The 21,927-nt window shown below is 30.1% G+C and overlaps 1 protein-coding gene across 3 annotated transcripts in view; it reads left to right on the forward strand.

The window, feature by feature from the left end:
- LOC132934327 (serine/threonine-protein kinase BRSK2) overlaps positions 1–21,927 on the forward strand; it is a 118,846-nt gene that overhangs the window by 92,878 nt on the left and 4,041 nt on the right. For 2 of the 3 annotated variants that reach the window (XM_061000621.1, XM_061000623.1), the window contains exons 13-14: positions 19,310–19,490; positions 19,615–19,787. In XM_061000621.1, coding sequence (XP_060856604.1) covers positions 19,310–19,490; positions 19,615–19,787 — 354 coding nt within the window. Of the gene's footprint in view, positions 1–19,309; positions 19,491–19,614; positions 19,788–20,207; positions 20,271–21,927 lie in introns of all 3 variants that reach the window. The other variant, XM_061000622.1, reaches the window with a different exon arrangement.

A 21,927-nucleotide genomic window follows, 5' to 3' on the forward strand; every position in this document is an offset into this window, starting at 1 on the left:
TTGCCGGATAATCAAATCTATCCAACAGCGAAAACCACATTAGAATTTGTATAAAACACATAAAGCCATTTTCATTTAGGTATACCTATAACTGTATAAATAGTATATTAGATATATCCTAGTGGCCTAGTACAACTATTGCTTGAATTAGAAAAAAAAGAAGGGGGGATTCAAAAATACAATAAAATTCGCTAAAATATACGTAGTATATAGAATAAGTTGATATAACCATATAGTATATTGTATAGAAGATATAGTTAGATTGATAATATATGTAATGATTAAATACGTAGGTATCCCAAAGTAGAACATCATGTTGTATTGTATTAAAAATGGAGAAAAAACATATTCAGTAAATAAAAAAACATTATATGAATACATCGACTTTTGCTAATCTCTGTTTGAATACCGTTATTAAAAAACTCTAGTCGAATTAGGTCAGACGCTCGTGTGTGCCAGTCGGTGTATAGTAGTACCTATGTATGATAAAATGACGGATGCATATTATGATGAACTAAGAACAATAATACTTCCCGGAACAGCTAAGCTGAACACCACAGCTCCGACGTCGAGTTGAATTGTAAGCTGATCGTTTTGTGTAGACGTGAATCAGCTGGCGTGCAATGTTTAAAATTACGGTATGTAAAAAATTGTTAGCCACCGTCAGTGACTTCCCCGTATAGATGACGTCAAAAAGAACAAATTGTATGCAAAAGTTTATAGGTAAATGCAATTTTGTAAGCATCGTCTAAAAGATGAGTACTAAAGTTATATTAAAAATTAAAAAACGTCATAATATCTTCTAGACCATATGCTTCAGATCATAATGCATTTGAGAGGGAGTTGATTGTTGATATTACATAATAATATATGGATCGTTTTTTATATTAGACGTGAATCCAATACCGAGTAACGTAAAAAAATAAGTTAGGTAAAAACTTGTTAATCGCCTTTATAATGTCGTCCCCGTAGATGACGTCAAGTCGTCAACAAAAACAAATTGTACGCAAGCGTGGATGCGATCCTTCAGATTATAATGCATTTGAGAGGGAGCTGATAGTAAACATAATTGTCCAAATGAGAAAGAAACCATGGTTCTGAGAAGATTCTGAGCAATAAAGAAACTTGAGAAACTAATATTTAAAAAAGAGAGAAATTATTATGTGTAACGATAATCAGATTTGTTGGGCGTTGGCACACAGATTTGTATACGGTACTGAATCCACAAGTTTAATATGGAGTTGATCAATATTGTCCATGAATTTGGCATGTAGATAAGTTAGTCAGTGATTATAAATTCGTGCTGATATAATTATTACACTCCAATTTATTGTGCTCCAGACACAGCTTACGAACAATTATTTATAGTTAAATAAATATATAATATTTTATATATAAACCAATACCTATATTATTATCGGATCAATGAAAATGATCCTTGTCCAATCATTAGTTACTTATAATAGATACTAAATGAATCCATGTGCGCACTGTACCCTAGTCATCTATAACTCACTATATCACATGAGTACAAAATAATTTTAAAAATCCTTTTAATAAAAACAGGTAAATTAAATGTATATAAACACTAAAAAAATCAATGAAAAATATAATCAAGTTTTAGTTAATATCTAACATAGTAACAGTTTGCCCCGTAACATTTGGGCTTAACCGGCCATCTTTAACGATTTTAGTTATAACGTAATAATTATTTTAATTAAAAAGAGAATTCCAATAAAATATTATTCTGTACAAGATAGATGACACGTTGTAATGAAATAAAAAATACTTCCCTTAAAGAAAAACTGTAAAGATCGATACAACAATTTTTTTTCAATACATTTTACTTTTTAAAATTATTTATTAAAATACATTTGATATTAAATCGGCTTATCAACTATAGAAGTACCTACCTTATTGCCACAGTCATTTATATAGTACTAGATAGCGCACTCCCACCGTGAATTGTAGCATCATCAAGGTCGGGGGGCAATTGCATGGTATTTCATATGACAAATAAGATTAATTACGATTTATTTTGTATTGTATTTTATTATTTCTAAACCTGTAGTTTTAAAAACAAAAAAAATATTTTATGTAAGTCATTTTACATTTACTATTTTATTTTACCATTAAAAACGATGTTGCTCCTAGTCCTAATACATTTTGTATAGTTTATGAAATGTTTCGCCCCCCGAGAAAATGGCGGCCGTCGACAGCTGAGCTTCACCTGATAACAATTTAAATTATATAGGAGTACCTTATCTAGTTAGTATATAGATATCTGTGCTTAGTGCACATTGCACATGGTCGAAGCCGATAATTTCACTTAACTATTTTGGTGTTGCCAACTTGGTGTTACTTATAATATTATTTACTGAATATTACATTTTCCAATCATATAATATAGATTATATATAGACATACAAATATTGCATGTATGCATTTGTATACCAATAATACTTATGGGGAAACATTAAACATTTTCAAAGTTACATTAAGACAAAAATGTACATTTCGAATTTATAAAGAAACTATTGAAATAAACAAGTTTATTATTATGAAACGAAAATGACAAAAATCCATGTTCTTAAAAACGGACGAGTCTTGAATTTTACAATTTGTCGGTAGTTTTCCTCGGAAGAAATGGTATATAAAGGATAATAATTACAAAAACTACCTCTTTAAAGTTCGCCGAACAAAATAAAAGTTTTAAATTGGAAGATAGGTCACGTGAAACTTTTGGGTCACTCGTTCGACATGGAAAAAAATCAACACCGACAAAACTAAAAAAAAAAAACTATACGTCATTGGAAAACATTAAAACCAATACATTTCTCGCTCTACCGTCGCATTCACGCCCAGCAACGTCTAAGAAATATAAAAAAAGTCTGAAAACGACGTAAACATAATATATTATATCGGAGAGCTTAAACGATTCCGTATAGGTACCTACATAGGCTATAACGATTGAAAAACACCAAAATCAAATAATCGACCTTATAAAAAAAAAATCTTCGCAGATAGATATAACACACAACGTCGGTCGCTCTGTGTACCTACGTAATAATATTGGGGCTTAGGTTAATGCCCATGTTATATAACATAATAATATACTCTGTGTGTGTGACGGGTGTGATGTACCTACCTGCGCGAGTGCTTATAAAATATATTATACGAAGGATCGAACTTTGTTGGATTTCCGTGTTTTTTTTTCTTCACTTATTATTGCTAGGGGAGCTATAAATTAATTTCATGATTTTACGAACGCAACGTTAAAAAGTTTTTAGTGCTAATTTTTGCATATTTGTTGACGTTAATGGTTCATTTCCTGATCCAACGATTTTTAGTTCATGGGTATTTGATTATTTTTGGCTCATATTTGACGACCAATACAATATTTTATTATATAGTTATGCAAATATAGACAAAATAATAAAGACAATGATTTGAGATTTTAATCTTGTGAGTTGTGGTTACGTCATGAGTCGCATGACCAACGATATACCTATTCAGAAAGATTCACCAAGTATAGGCACCCTCTTTTTCTTCTTTAATAATGCAAACATTCAAAATCTGATTTTCGGAATTTGTAAAAATTAGAGGCCATATTTTCAAATTATTGAGATTATTTGTATTCCTTAGAACCTACCTATATCTAGAGAGTCCTGTGAAGATACAAACTTTTTCAAATGAAAGCCCCCTGCTGACCCGTTCTACTATAAAATATTATTAAGTGGATCATTTTTCTGAAAACGTTATACATAACACAAAATTTTAACGTGTAATTTTTCCCGTTATTAAAATGTTTATATTAACATGATAGTAATTCTAAAACATTGTTTTACAAAAATATAAAATAGATGTACCTATAATATTGGATATTTAGTTTAGTTATCAATCAGATGTAGTATTTATGAAACTTTGAACACTTTTATTATAATTTATAAATCATAAATATTGATAATATTGATAATATGAATTACAGTCGAATATCGATAACTTACATTTTTCCTTACTCCTTGAAGTCTTTTTACATTGCGTTTGAGGTATATAACTCGAAAACTACATAAGTGGAATTAAGTTTTATTTCCTTTGTGATTCGACTGTGCTCAAATTTTCAAATCATATTAGACCCATATATTCTAAACCCTTTATCATTTACTTATTATTCTTAGTACACGAAGTTAATTAATAATTCAAATAACGATTAGTTTGAATTTTGATTTAATTCGTCAATATTGTCAGAAAAATTATCTAATAAAAAAAATACAATATAAAAAGGGGGTTGTGATTTGAAATACAGAATCTTATATCTGCACAGTTTATTGCTTAAATAGTACAAATAATCTCAAGAATTAGAAAATATGGTAGTTAAGTAAGTACATATATGTATAAAAACTCCAAAAATTATATTTTGAATTAATGCATTGTTGAAGAAGAAAAAGAGGATGAGCATCATGTGAATCACTCCGTATATTTTTCTTACTAAGTCCTTATATACTGCAACTTAATCGTATTAGTATAAGGAAACGTAATAATAGCTTAAGCAACTTAAAATAAACTTACTTTAGTTTTCAGTGTAAAACATGCAAATCCTGCAAGAATATAAAAAACATAATAAGTGCACATAATTTTAGGTTTTTTTAGATTACGTTTTTTCTTTTCTAAGTGAGTAGATACTATATATATACTGCATTCATATTTAATAGGTGTACCTATATACTTGTGTACAGCTTTTAAGCTCAAGCCCTATTTTTGTTATAATTTTATTGTAAATATGTAGGTGTATATAACCAGCCTGGTAATAATAATATGTGTAAACTGTTATTTTTCAAAAACGTAGTAAGTGCTTTAGTCATCAGTACCTACCTATACTTTCAACATTATTAAATTTTTCTATTTTTATCGGTTACTTTTTCGTCGAACCAATACGCCTGCATAATATTATTACGATAATACATCACCCGAAAGTATAATATTGTGAAATATATTATTATAATAATAGGTATGAAGACTGCGTAATTCTGTCGATAAATAAACTCTCTTGTGCGCACAATGGCGGAAACTCGAGAAAATAAATTACGTTACACATCGATACCATATATATATAATATAAGTATTTTCAACAATAAACTATGCATCACGTATTTTATTATCGCATTATCACTGTGCTCGTCAAAGTGTCACAAATGTTCGCGTTTGCGATGTCACGCCGGCACATTATTCAACACCATGTACGGTCCTATATACGCACAAAAAACGATTATAATATTATTATTTTGCGCCGCACACACTCTCGTCGCCAATAAAATATCATAATATATTATTGTAATATTATTCTTGGGTTTTCCAAAAATACGTTATTCTTTAGTGTCGCGAATCGCGATGACACGTCGATTTTAAAATGGAATTATGCAGTCGCGCACACTGAAATATGAAAATGAAAAACTTCCTACGACCTACCTACGCGTATGAATAACGAATATATAGCAATCACCCGTGAACGGGGTTTTCGCCCTGGTTTTCTCGTTTCCGGCCGCATAAAAATAACCTTGGAAAACGTTGAATTATTATTACCATTTATTATATGAAAGACGCGTTCTGAGAAAATTTCTTTCGTTGGTTCCTGGTTCGTCTGAAACTTTCATAATAACAAACATAAAATATACAGAGTGGATATTTTATCGCCAATTAATGATTTTATAGATATATTTATGCGCTTCTGAACACGTTCTTACTTACACAAATACACAACTTTCAAATCATTTCGTCACATCATAATTTAGAAAATACAATGTGAACCGTTTTTGATTTTTATCAATAAAATAAACTTAACTGAAACGCTGTGCGGTATTGACTTCAAAGTTCAAATAATGTAAAAACAAATAATGTTTTCAGAATTATTTACCGAGAAAATGACTTAAAAATAAAAGATAATGTCTAATATAAACAAGTAAACTCACAATATGTTTGCTATTATTAACATTAATTTTTTTTTTTTAATTAGTAATTTATTTAAATTATAAATTTTGATTTCTTTAGTTCGATAAAATATGACGGATCCTTAAACACAATATTTCCTTAATAATTAGAGTTTACTAGATGCCATTCAATCGATTCAAACTTCTTTTTTGTAAAACTTCCCTTTGTTAAGCATATTATTTCGTAGATTCTGAGCGGAGTGATAAGTGTATTGATTTTACAATGATGTGTATTTTTTGTCTGTCATGACTCATGACCTTTTGGAGCTGTAAAAATGCAATCTTCAACTTTGAGAGTGGTTTCTATAGTAGCAAATTGGAACTTTGGGGGATCAATTGTAAAAAATGTTGGGTCCTTTTATAATATATAAATAATCGAGAAAAATAAAACATGGTATGTTTACGCTAAACCAGATTTTAACAAAAAGTATATTGTTTTATTGTTGTATAATTCAAAAATGAATATTTGCAAAAACTTAAAATGTTCATCAAATATCCATATTAGCATTAATTACTATACAATGAGATAATGTTCAAAATAATTTGGCTCGTTTTATGCTATTTATAGATATTTTAAATTTGCTACTTTTTTTTCGATTTATGTATTATACAATTTTCGTAAAAAACCTTTACATTTAATACAAGATTGCTCATAAGTTGTTCTTACATAAATTGGAATATAGAAAATACTTAGGTATTTACAGTTTTTTTTATAAGCAATCAAAGTTCAAATATTTTTAAAATTCGGTCAAACCACGAAACGTTGATAATTTTATAGTAAAAAATTCATAACATTTTGAATCTTTACACCTTATTATGCTTAAGCACCTGAAATTAAAAATAAGTTTAACGTAAAGAACATTTTATATGAGTGATTGAAATTCAAATATTCACGTTGGATATTCACACGTAAAGCCACTATTTTTGTTATTTTATTGTAATTTAAAAAATATTAATAACTTTTAACATTTAACTGTGAATTAAATTATCAATTTTATAAACAGTGACATTTTTTAAATAGTTGGATTAGATTTAAGCTATTCACTGGCATTTTAAATTAACCATTATAGTATTCTACTGTACGCCGATGTTGACTTATAAGTTAATATCAGGTTAGGTTAGTAATTATGTATCTACTATTTAATAAATGAGATTTGGTTTTGTTAAAAAATAATTCAATTCATCGTTTTACTAATCAAACAAAATTACTTATAGGCGTTATAGGCTTATGACAATATAAATAAATAACAAAATATTCATAATATGAACCGACAGACCGTCTCCGTTCTAAATGATTTATCATCGTATACAATGATTAATGTCAAATTCAAATTGATCACATCCATTACAGTGACTACTCAAAAATGTAATACACTCGACACCTATACAGCAAAGAGAGTTCCTCAGTTTTTTTTTAAATATTGATCAAAATACGAACTAGAAGTTTCTGAGTTGTTAAAAATATGTATTATACTAAAATATAATATTACTAGCCGACCCGTCACAGCTTCGCCCGTACAGATTGGTTGTTTATTTTGCCTTCGGACGATGATATGTATAATTTTTTATTCAAATTATATTGTTTAATGGGATCGGCAAGTAAATATAAAAAATGGTTAATGAAAACATATTGAAATGTTTCTAGCGGTATTATTGATAAATATATTTTTATTAAAAATAGCTGATCCCGCGACTTTGTTGCCCGTTCAATGTGCCAACTCTATATGACTCAAACTTTGTTCAATTCGTTATTTAATATTCGGTGTATGGTGCTCAAAACTTATCTTAACTTTTCCGTTGCCAAGAATAAAAATTCTGATTTTCAGCAGTATATTATCAGGTAGGCAATCTACCTGTGGTAGATCGCGCGGACCCCGTGCTGTTTGTACGTAAGCGTATGAATTAGCTCTAGAGTATCAAAGTTATACCAAGTTTGTAATTTTTTCTTAATTCCACCTACGATGATTAATATAATCAATTAATACAAAATCCTAATCTAACCTAACCGTACTAAAATCCGATGAATAAAAAAAACCAAATTTAACCTTTTTTAAATTAGCCTATCTTTTTCCCGGAGGTCTATAATCTACACTCAAATATTCATATATATATATATATATATATTTATTGACGAAAAATAATAATAAAAATCAACAAACAATTATGAACACAACAAAAAAAAAGAATTAACGAAATCGGTCCAGCCGTTCACGCTCTGGAGCTGAATGACGTTGCGATGACCAAGGGAAAAAGGGATCCATTTTTATATGTATAGATAATAATGCACAATAATAATATATTTGGAGGTCTGAAAATGTCGGTGCTATGACAAATTTAAAATTTTAGGAACTAACAAAAAAAAATATTAGAATTCTATGTTTATAATGTCAAGTATAGGTATAAATGTATACCTACTAGACCGAGTATCACATAAGTACCTACCTACATTTAATATTTTATGTAATAGTATTATTAAGGTTTACTATCCTTAGCAGGAATACAAAGTTAAAGAGTTTTATTCGAATTTATCAACATTTCCAAAAAACAGTTGTACATATAGGTACCTACTCAACAATGTAGGTATATGCATAGGCGCAACTAGGGTTAAAATTCTGGGGGGGCTAACAAAACTATTTATTTAAAATAAACTATAGGGAGCTTATATCTAATACAATAAGGGATATTTGTGGGGGGCTAAATCTTAGTCAGGGGGCCAATCCTCCCCCCTAGTTGGGTATACGTAAGGGTGGTCCTCATATGGAAAATAAAAAAATTTGGAAAGCCACAGCACACAAATCAAAATATCTGAAATTCTGAAAATATAGTCAATGAATATGATAGGGCACAGTCGCTCAGATAAAATAGTTAAAAACTCCAAAAACCAGCACTTGAATTTATGGAAGATACAAATGGGATGAGCGTGGTGAATCACCCTGTAGGTTTCCACATGTATTTGTGTAATTTTATGTACATACTGACAAAAGCAAATGCACATTCGTCCCGTAATTGTATACAAGTTGTATTTGTACGAGATACACCTACTTGATAAAAATTACATCGGATTTATCGTATTACCATCGGAATTGGAAATGCGATCGGATGCACGGGTATATAAGCAGACAAACTACCTTGGTCTGTAATTCTGACGACCTGAAATTCATCGAAACTGAAATGACACATGAAAATGTAAAAAATAAAATAAAACAAGTATGTGAAACGTATAATTTAAACATACGAACTTCATTTTCTCGTATTTTTTCACATGCGTGTTTCGGGAATAAATAAATTGGAAAAAACAATTATTTTCACTCAGTTACATATTTCGAAATTTTCGGTTTGGATACAGACTTACTATTCAAGTGTGTCTCGTAATGACTAATGCCATAGGTAATGCAGAGCATTCTGATTGAAATCATAAGATATCTTAGGTATTAGTGTCGGTCATTTTGGTTCTATAAATGTGAGCCATGGAATTGGTTCACGTTTTGAATTACGTATCTTAAAAGGTGAGATGAATTAGTTTCCGTTTAGGTTTGAAACGCACCGGGTTTTGCAAAATGTAAAGGCTATCAAAAATAATATCAGTCTTTCTAAAAAAAAAAAATTCTAGAAAAAATGTAACGTTAATTCAAGTGTTATATTATGATCTTACATAAGATACACGGAGAAATTAATAAATAAATATTAATAGATAGTATATTAATACCTACTATATACAATATTATTTTCAAAAAATAAGATTAAAAATTTAAGCTTCAAGTTGTTTTTACAATTTTACATTATTGTTTGTTTGCAATTTAAACTCTCTTTTTTTTCCAAACCCGTAAGAGTGGAAACATTTTTATCTTACTACCATATTTATTATACTTCACTTTTTCATTGTTTGCCAAACATTATTAAAAATGTGTAGTTGATTCCTCAATTTTTATAAGTGATAACCGTCAAATGAGTGACGCAAAATAAGTGACATGCCGAGCACAATAACGATATGTGTATTTTACAAAGTAAAATTATTATTAATTATTCTGTTCGAAGTTGTTTAACTAATAAATAAAAGCCCATAGCTTGAATGTTATAAGTCCACAGTATACCGTATCTGTGGACAGTGATAATCAAGCCAAATTTGCAAGGCCAGTAATAATAATAATAATAATAATAATAATAATAACCAAATACACTTTTTTTCTTGAAAAACCCGTGAGGCCGTGTATCATAGTTGGCCGTTTAGCTGGTACCAGCCGGTATGCCGCATGGTAGAGAACCAAAAAAAATATTTATAAATAAATAAATATATTAATATGTACTATAATATGTGCATCGAGTTACCGATGCCACCTTTGTAAATAAATATAATAATGTGTACTAAATGTGCATCAAGTTACCGATTGGCAATTTCCAAATAGATGTATAACGTTAGAATGTTATTTTTTACTCCAAATCACAATTAACGGCACCTACTTACATAATAATAACATGAAAACTTTAATAAAATATCTATTTTGGTAGTACACATAGACATAATATGGAAAAAAATTAAAATATTTAAAGATTATTATCATCCACAACAGATGTTGTGTTCTTACTGTGGTAACTGGTTACTACGGCTGATAAAAGGGAGCAGCCACAGTTGGACATGTTAAGGACTATAAAATAAAACAAGGCTGCAGTTAACCTAAGAAGTATTAGGTGGGCATGGTTAAAAATGTGCGGTATTGAGCGTATCCTAGTTTAAGTGGAAGCTAACCAGTCAAATAATATGTCACACTTGAAACTAAATTTAAATAAATTAAATTTTCGGTGTGAACTTGAAGCAGACTTTCTTTATATTTATATTTTTATATATACTTACAAATTTAATAAATTTGATTTTATGATTATTGAAATATATAGCATATAATTAAGAAATTAAACTATTATTATAGTTAGTGCACTTTAGCGCCATGTAATTAAGTAATATAGCTTGAATGTTATAAGTCCACAGTATACCGTATCTGTGGACAGTGATAATCAAGCCAAATTTGCAAGGCCAGTAATAATAATAATAATAATAATAATAATAATAACCAAATACACTTTTTTTCTTGAAAAACCCGTGAGGCCGTGTATCATAGTTGGCCGTTTAGCTGGTACCAGCCGGTATGCCGCATGGTAGAGAACCAAAAAAAATATTTATAAATAAATAAATATATTAATATGTACTATAATATGTGCATCGAGTTACCGATGCCACCTTTGTAAATAAATATAATAATGTGTACTAAATGTGCATCAAGTTACCGATTGGCAATTTCCAAATAGATGTATAACGTTAGAATGTTATTTTTTACTCCAAATCACAATTAACGGCACCTACTTACATAATAATAACATGAAAACTTTAATAAAATATCTGTTTTGGTAGTACACATAGACATAATATGGAAAAAAATTAAAATATTTAAAGATTATTATCATCCACAACAGATGTTGTGTTCTTACTGTGGTAACTGGTTACTACGGCTGATAAAAGGGAGCAGCCACAGTTGGACATGTTAAGGACTATAAAATAAAACAAGGCTGCAGTTAACCTAAGAAGTATTAGGTGGGCATGGTTAAAAATGTGCGGTATTGAGCGTATCCTAGTTTAAGTGGAAGCTAACCAGTCAAATAATATGTCACACTTGAAACTAAATTTAAATAAATTAAATTTTCGGTGTGAACTTGAAGCAGACTTTCTTTATATTTATATTTTTATATATACTTACAAATTTAATAAATTTGATTTTATGATTATTGAAATATATAGCATATAATTAAGAAATTAAACTATTATTATAGTTAGTGCACTTTAGCGCCATGTAATTAAGTAATTTGATTTCCATTTTAGCCTAAAATTAGTAAAATTACATAATTTTGTTATGTTAGATTTATTATAATAATTTAATCAATTTTGATTTTGAGTGCTTGAAGCCATTTAGCCATACAATTGTGATTCAATTACCTACACAGCGTGATTTTATTAAAATACCAATTAATATTGGTATTACCATGACATAACAATATAAGATTTGGTTTAAGTTTTTGTTTTGAAATTCCTATAACAAACTGTTGATTTTATAAATCATTGACCAGTCCAGTGGCATATTTAGGGGGGTTTCCTGTGGGTTAACACTTCTCCAATTTGTGTTCTAGCTTTATTCATTACTGAAGTATCGAAAAATATTGTTGATGAATGGTGAAATATTTTAAAACTGCTTTGAAAATTGAATAATGTATATTTCACACCATTTCATCTCATACTAGGCATTAGCAAAATGTTATTTGAACTTTCAGTAAACCGCGAACTACGTGATTTTTAGAATTATTTTATCGGGTCGGGCCCATGGACATATAAAGACATGGACTGTTAACAGAGAAAGAGGTCTAGGGGCCAACATTGTTAGAAAAAGATAGCATACAACTTAGGTACCATTTACACCCATTGATAGCAAGAGAGAGAGAGAGAGAGAGAGAGAAAATAGTTTAACAACAAATATAACAACATTTTTCGAAAAATATAGCACACTCCTTAGGTAGTCGGGACACTGGTATTGACTATCTCTTTCAAGCAATATTGGAACTTGGCAACCTATAGTAGGATATGGGAGACGCGCAGTCCATATATATTAATAATTCTATGGTCGAGCCAACTGTATTATTGGCTATCGCCTTATTATCTTTTCTTCAAATACATTAATTATTATTATCTACTATAGCAGAGATGTAAAATGTACAGTACACTCGAAGTACAACGATTTTATTTTCTGTTGAACTGATGCCGACTGTTTACGTCGTAAAGGCGTAAAATGTACGTGAGTTCAACATTATGGTTAAATGGATTAGCCATGTTATCGATCAATCGTAAGGATCGCATAGAAAGCAATCGAGTACCTATTGCACGAATTAAAAGAAGTAAAAAAAGTCGTCCATACCTTTAATACTTTGAGATGAAGGTTTTTAAATTTAAGTTATTTTTATATATATATCTTACACGAGTATATAAAATTAATTAAACTGATACGAGAATTAACTCAGTAAATTTAAGTGCTAAATTAGTTTTAATTTATTCAGTCAAATTATTTATACTTTATTCCAGTCTAAGTTATAATCAAAAATGTACCAAAGTAGCAACTTGCAATCGTAAGATTTGTTTAAAAGGAAATTACCACTTTTAAGGTATTAAGGTATTATTACTTACCTATTATAATCAGATATGAATTCGTGATGAGCCTATGAATATTTGTGGAGAAAAAAGCCCAAAATACACCACTGTTGATTAAATTAAGACGTAATACGAAAATGATTATTGTCATCAATACAAAACTTAAGCGTGACAAGACAACAAGATAATCATCGAGATAATCATAGATTAAAATATTATCCCAGTCACGAATATGATTGAATTCATTACTAAAAAAAATAAATAAATAAGATTAAGGGTCTGGGTCGTATCAACGAAATGCGTGACGACCAGTTTTCATGAAATAGGTGTATAATTTAATATTATGTCTATAGCTAAGACACAAAATAAGAATATTATTCGAACGAATAACAACAATATTAGATATAATGATTAATATGGGTTATCGATTGCACGCGATATGATATAGCGATTCAAAGTATTTCAAACAGTCGACAACTTCTCGTTCTCAATTTATCAGTCTGTTTGGTGACTGCTAGGAAGTGACCGGAGACCAAGTTCATGTTTCAATATTATACATTATAATAACGTATAGCCAATATCGATAGTAGGGGCGTACTTTGATTTCAAACGTAACAGGTAATCACGAAGACTGTGTTTTGTGAATCGTGCACATTGAATACAAAAACATTATATGGCGAGGAAAAAATTTCACCACGACAATCGATATACCTACCTATACATTTATGCTTTCCTTGTAATATGTTTGAAGAATACATAAAATATAACGTGTACCAACACTTTAGATTCGAGGAGAATTTCAATTTTATTTCATGTGTGATTATTTTTTTCTGGTAGATCTGTAGGTGTAGTGCTTACCTGGTTTTATGCTTACCCGGTTTCCCGTGGAAAATCATGTGTCGATTGTATACTTGAGAGGTTATATTTTGATTTTTCTCACGTTTTCGTGTAACGCAGCATATTATATACCATAGTGTAAGAGAAACCCGCTGAAAAAACGCTCCAATAAACAATATCTGCACCCTTTTTTTTAAATTTTTATTTTAATATCGATTTTGGTTTTTGTAATAGTTATTTTTATATGGTAAGTATCAACGCTATAATTATAGAGACTTGAATCTTTCACCAATTATTAATAATCCTAATTTTAATGTTCACACATTTTATAATATTATAAATTACGTTTTACAATTATATTATAATCGTTTTTATCACGTTTCTGGTAAAATCGTTTTCACGCAACCATCGTAAATTATTATTTAGTATATTTACTGCATTATTAACTATGGTAGGATTCGATTGAAGTGCAGTATTACCCTAGACACGAAAATAATAGGCTTTCCCCTTCCCCACCTCAGCCCACAAAAACAATTGTTATTTAAATGCTATTATAAACTATGAATTTTAATAATTGAGAGTTGTAAGTTAGGTTGGATTACCTAGATACATATATAATTTTAGAAGTTACCTATAGACTATATAGTTTAGATAGGTAGTGATTTTTTTGATTTTCCTATTAAAGTTGTGCACAATAAGTTGTCTTATTGTAATTTTTTTTTTTTAATCCACTTTTACTTTACTTACAAAACTTTAAGTTCAATACACACAAATGTGTTACGGTGTGAAGTTTCCTTATTGATTGAAAGTATAATCAAATGAAAAAAGTTTAAATCTTTTCAGCAATAAATCATATTATATCTAACGTGAAAAGCGCGGTTACGATCGTATCCAGTCCACTCGTTTACTTAATAAATTTGAGCGATCCCGATCCGAACAGAGCGAGGAAACTTGTTTTATTTATCCATACCTATCTACTGTATGATATTATCATATCGAACCGAACTCTCCCCAAATCGTAAACGCTAACTGCGCCTACAACTGTATTAATTAATATCATTGCATTATGCCATGATATGTTTTTCATCAACCATAATATCCACGGCGTGAAAATGCGTCCCGTAGCGGAAAAATCTAATGGATTCTGATATAGGTTCACGGCAGCATACAGTGAAAACGTGTATATAATATAATACACGATAATCAAATTGTAGGGTGTAGTTGGTAGGCCGATCCGCACTCGACAACCGTCCGCCGACTCCAGTGAAAATCGCCGTCGACGACCAGACCACGACGGCGGTGTGCCCTCTACCCATCGCGATATCCGCTGCGATCTCGACGTTTCCACGGCAACCGCACGCGTGTGCACACGAACACTGCAGTTCTCCATATTGGATTTAATTGCCCGTTTGTGTCACATAATAACACACACACACACGCTCAAACACAAACATACAGTATGATTCACCAAGCACGATCAACCCCTTTTTTATCCTTCAATTAATCATGCGTTGGAATTTTTAAGTATACTCGAGAATCAAGATCCGAATATGCAGATATTTTTTTTTGGTGTCAAAAGAGTGTCCCGTGTCGATGGGTACCTATATGATATTTTTTTCGAATGAGCACCCTCTTTTTTCAACTTCAAACTATTTGGCAAACGAACAGTGTTCAGAGGCTTTTAAGTATGTGTAGCACTGCAGTAGCGCAATGCTTTTTTTGGAGCCACGAAGGTAGCGTGCGGATTTATTTTATCGGCAGTATAATATAGCGTTTAGCAAGAGCGACACTACGATTTTCCGTTTCGCTACTACCTATAGTATATACTTACTTATTTACAAGCATTTACAGTGAATCGTATGACTAATGAACTATTTTTATTTTATGATAAAATAAAATAAATAGAATCAATGGTAAATTTTAAAAAAAATGTTACACGCCATCACAACAAAATACTGAAATTACGTCACTGTCGCTTCTCGCTTGACGCTTCGTGTTCTAACAAAAAAAATTAAAATTACGTTTTTGTGGACACTGGAAAATTTAACAACCAAATACAATCGGATAAGAAACTTAATTTTCTTGTTTAAATAAAAAATAAATAGTGCTGTGTGTAGCGCTCTGCATTTACATAATATAATATATTTTATTATAAATTATTGCTATCGACATTATGCACCGTCAGTGATGTACTAAGAGAGGGCGAGGGTAAGGGACAACGCTATAGATGCATCGTCCCCTGCTCTCCCTCAAATGACCAAAACGTGATTGTAGCCTCTCGCTTTTCTTTATCATTATGTTATGTATACGGTCTTAGTATTAATTTGGTAATTAGTAATTTAAGTGTTGATTAGCCTTTGTGAAATCAATAAAGCGCTGACACCCTTTTTTTACAAGACGCAGTCGCAGTCGATGTCTATATATCTGTAGGAATCTCGTGTTAACATTATGTTGATTATGGGAGGAGAATATTGAGGACTATATAAGCCCTTCAAGCGATAAATCCTAGGAACATCTTACATCTGTAATAAAGAACCTCATTCTTTCCCGCCTATCGTGACATCGATCGATCGAGTCTAAAAACATTCGACAACGCATTACAATAATAATATAACACTATTCGATTCGTTTTTGTTCGGTGAATCATAATATATGGTTATTGCCTATGTAGTATGGACAGTAGTAATGTATACAAATGTCTAAATCTAAATAACTATTATGAAATTGATATACATACATGATAGGATCATATATTTTCCTTTATTTTATATTCGTCAAATCGGTGCATAAAATATATTATCGACTTTCAGACATTCAGACCTAATAATACATATTATTATAATTTTTCCATTGTTGATATCTACAGTAAATCTTTTTGATAATAATATCTGACTCTTGTTTGGTTATAATTATGACTGTTCAAAATTAAGGTATATTATGTACTTGACTGGTTTTTTTTTTATAAATATATGATTGCTCAAATACGTATTGTAAATGTATTTAATAATTAAAACATTAATTGTACATTTGTTTAGTTTCCATATTTAAGTGCACATATTATACATAACTACATTGTATACCTATAACAATAAACTCATTAAGAAAAACTGTATACAATTTAATTTAATAATTTAATTGTTAGGTAAGTGTTTAGATCGATATGACATTATTATTATTATCACCCTTCAAACAGTTATAAAATAAATGTTTCGTTTATTGTACACATTTGAATAATTAATATTTTCCGTGACGTCGTTCTCGCGTATACGTAATCACACTATAAGCTAAACGTACTTATCTTTTCCATCAAACATTATATTTTACTTGAGTTTTATACGTAATTTTAAGTTTAACACCAAATGACTCGATGATCGCTTCTTTAGGATTTCATGCTTAATAAATAAGTAATGAGTATACATCGTCATAATTTATTAAGTTACGGTTTTAAATCTTAAAAACCCAATTATCGTCAAGCCTCATTATGATCTACATATTTGATCGTAAAATATACAAGGTTGACGAAACATTATTTAAATTTAAATGAGAAAAAAACATTATAGCTAAGTAGGACATATAGGCATTATTGCGAGTAATAATAATTTTTAAATAATTTTAAACTGAAAAACTTAAATTTAATATGACCGAAGTTTTACATCTTACATTCACCAATCATGCCCACCGCTATTTTTTCCTTTAGTGAAAAATGTATTCAAATGTCGACTATTGGAATTCTTAAATATACTTAAATACTATATTTTCACACTGTTGAGATTTATTGTAATACTTAAGTTTTAAGGAGTGTGTCCTGTGGTGATACAAACTTCTATTTTTCAAACGAGAACCTCAGTTTTTACAGTAAGTTATCAATATGTATTTATGTAGGTGCCTAATTCAAAATTTGAACGAGTAGTTTCTCAGTTATTTAAATGTATATAATAAAGATAATAATCATTAAAAATTGATTTACGAAAATATAAATTAGATAATATATTATTAAATTTAGTAGATATTAATTGCGGTGTACTATCTAACCTAGAATATTATGTTTACAAATGATACATTTTGTTAGTTTAATATTAATTACAACAAATTTCACATCACCATAGCCCCCACAGCTTAGCTTTTATCCTTAGTTCACGAAGTTGAGTAACTCAAAAACTATTTATTTTCATTTTCGGAAAAAATAATAACTAAATAAGGTAAACTAAATACAGGAGGGTCTCCCATTTGATAAACAAAAGTTTGTATCTCCACAGAGCACACCCTTAAGCACTCTCTTATGTTGTATGTACAAACATTCTCAAGTATTTGAAAAAATGGTCTTTGGTGCCTAGGTAGGTGTATTAAATAATTCTAAAAATCAGTTTTTGAATAACTGCATTATAGAAAAAAAAGAAAAAAAAGTAAGTATGGCACATGCTTGGTACATCACCCTGTATACATTTATTTATTGATTTACTTTAACGGTAACATCAAGATATAATATTTTTATTGTTCGCTCCCGGTGGGTAAAGACAACCGATCGACGTATAACAATAATGTTAAAAACCTGCTGGTAGTATAGTATTAGATTTGGTGGAAACTACAATATTATGACCACCCGCAGCTGGTGCAGACTTTGTAATGGGAATCATCGAATTTTGAAACACTATACACTAGTTAGAATTTATATATCTAAAAGTATATCATGCAACTGTAACTTTATATATATTATATAGTACAAGGCAGAGCCAGTGCGTAGGAACATTGGAGGGCGATGCCCCCTTGAAATATATTAGGTAAATCGTTTGCCACTGTTTAATAATTAATATTCATATTGGGACAATGGGAAAAATATTTATTCGTTTGCATCTAAAAAAAAAGGAGTTTGTAGTTTTATAACATTTTAACTCGATGGTTATCCTTATGATTATATTTCTTCAATTTAATTCTAACTTTTGGTGCTGATTCTGATGGATTTATCAAATTTTACCAATGACCTGAATATTATATTACATTAAAAAATGCATTTGTATTACTTTTTACTCAAACACTAATAACATTAAAATTTAGAAATTATTAATATGAAATTTAAAAAAAAAAAAATCAGGTACAACGTGCTTATATTTTTACACACGTATTATGTCTCACCATTGGTCAATGGTCTGCGTATACTTGTGTATAACTTCTCGGGTCGGTTGTAACGTCGTTCGATATTCGAATGAATACTATATGACCCGAGGGCTTGATAAATCGGCCCACTGACGACCAAGCGATCGTCGTCGTCGTCAACGGTTCAAGTATTTTTTATGTGCGTATGCTTTTACAGATTTCCGAGTTGAGCCACACCGTAATTAATGCGCTGTCGTTCCGGGTTGAATACAGACGTGGATCCGGCGGCACGGCCATGTTTCAGAGGCAAGTGCGATTTCAAATTGATTTATCGGACGTCACGAACACGCATTCTCCCAGGGACTATTTGTTCGCCATCATATTCACATTGCACTCCGGTAGGTATCCGCCAATAAACGCGTATTGTTATTATTGTTATCACCACCTACCCATGATATATTTTATGATTCGATTATAATACGTAAATATACGTTTTGCTGCGTTTATTGTTGCGCGACACAGGTAATATAAGACGTTTCCGGAGGGTCTGCGAACACATTCAGACGCAAATGTGCGCGCGGAAAGCGCCATCTTCGCCCCGGGCTACTAGAAAGTTTAACACGGACTTATCGGAAAGCTCGAGTTGCGGATCAGACACGTCCGAGAGATTATCGCCATACGTAAATATAAGAAACGTAAGTCGAAATTAAAACCCTATTGCTGCTGCCGTAGTTCGTGTACGACGGCCGTTAATCACACAAGGCGCGTCCTATAATAATATATATTACCTATTATACTATACCGTGGCTGAGTTGAAATATAATTTAGGGCGTTCGCGATTTCTCGAGAGATAACTACCTACGCTTATAACTGCTATTTTAAGAGCGCCTGCATATCGATCGCTCGATATATATAACGACGAATGATACTACAATGTAATATAATAATGTTATATATACCTAGGGATTCTATTTTGTTGTTTATGTAGCCCCGAAAAATATATTTTGTTCGGGTTGTACGGCGGCGGCGACGTGGTTATACCACATACGAGTAGGATAGGTTGGGTTAATAAGTGTTATTAGGTATATCGTTTATCGACGGTGTTTTGTTTTTAGGAGGTCTTATATCCCGCTATAATTCCAGCCACGAAGACATGAAAGACAGCGTCACGCCAGAAAGTAAACCACTTAGATATTTTTCCATTTATTAATTAAAACATTTTAATAAGAAATTCGATTTCGTTCTACCAATAATCATTATACCGAAAATTACAACAATGTTATCAATATCAGTATTACTAATACTATAGTAGAGTACCTATATTATACTGAAGTAAGTTTAATAATATTATGAATTCAGATGATGATATAATATACTTTATAACTGCTTATTGTACGAAATACCTTACTATATATCTCTAATGAAAAATAAATATATTAACATCCAAATTTATTAAAAAAAAATTATAAAAAATTATCCAAATTATATTATTTATATTCTGAGTGGAGCGAGAAAGCTAGTGGTTTTACAATAGTGTTTATTTATTTTTTTTTTATCCTGTATACAAAATTTCTACCAGAAGGAGTGCTTCGATCTCAATACATAGTACCTTATATTTTAGAAAATTGGATCAAGATGGCACTTTCAGGAGGTCATTTTTTGATTTTCTCAATAGTTATTTAATACCACGGGAAAAACCACCGACAAATTACGAAAAACCGCTAAAAATGGGATTTTAATTTCTAACGCTTTGTTTATCACCATAGAAACAAAAAAAAAATTTCAATATTAATTCAACTTGCAGTCTATAATACATAATAATAATATAAATTATCCAGACTGACAAACTGTCTCCGCTCAGAATCGTTTTTCTTATACAATGATATTATATCATTGAATTCAAGTTTAATACAATCCATTATACATTGACCCATTTGTAACCTACAGTACAGCAGAGCGACATCCTTTTACCCACTTTTTTTTATTAATTTATGAGATTTCCCGTAGTAACTACAGGTTTCAAAAGTTAATAGAGGTAAAATAAAAACATACAATCATATAAAAGCATGTAAATGACACCTAACCAGATAACCCCGAATAATATAATAATTAATTTAAATATATTATGCAGACCAAATGAATATATTAATTGTATAATGATGTGTGTGTTATTTTTGTGTGTCTAAAGAGTAAAGACACTTTTTATAGTAGAAAATATGTTTTCAATTTTAACTTCAATTCCCGAAATGAAAGTGAGTTAAGTTGGTGCTTGTAAGATAGCAGGATATAAGTAAAAATTCTTAATATTTTTTTTATAGGTTCATCTTTTCGAATCGAAACTTAAAAGGGATGATATTATTATTATTTTAATATTTTACATTAATTATATCAATTAAAATATAATATGATAATATAGTACCTAAACAAAAAATATAATAACAGACTTATTAGATACGCACTTTGTAATATTAAAAAACTTTTCATTCAAAATCAATTGTAAAAACAGAATAGGTATAATGAATATAATATAATACAATGTACATTATACATAAATAGTAAATTATACCATAAGTCAAAAGTCTCAAGTTGACGTTTTAATCGCAAGAAACCGACATAAATATTGTAGGTATAGCTCAGGAATCACAAACATTTTTCGGGTTACGTGTCACAATTTTATAATTAATTTTTTAAATTTTTTAAAATTCGCCGTCACTGTTTTTGAATATCAGTATGTATTTTGTTGGATTTAATCTCAGATTTAATGAAATACAAATTTCGTCATAGCCTCATCCATCGTTGTATATTATTCCATTGTTTTAACTTTTAATATTATGT

The sequence above is a fragment of the Metopolophium dirhodum genome, chromosome 1 (assembly GCF_019925205.1).
Source record: "Metopolophium dirhodum isolate CAU chromosome 1, ASM1992520v1, whole genome shotgun sequence".
Lineage (NCBI taxonomy): Eukaryota > Metazoa > Arthropoda > Insecta > Hemiptera > Aphididae > Metopolophium > Metopolophium dirhodum.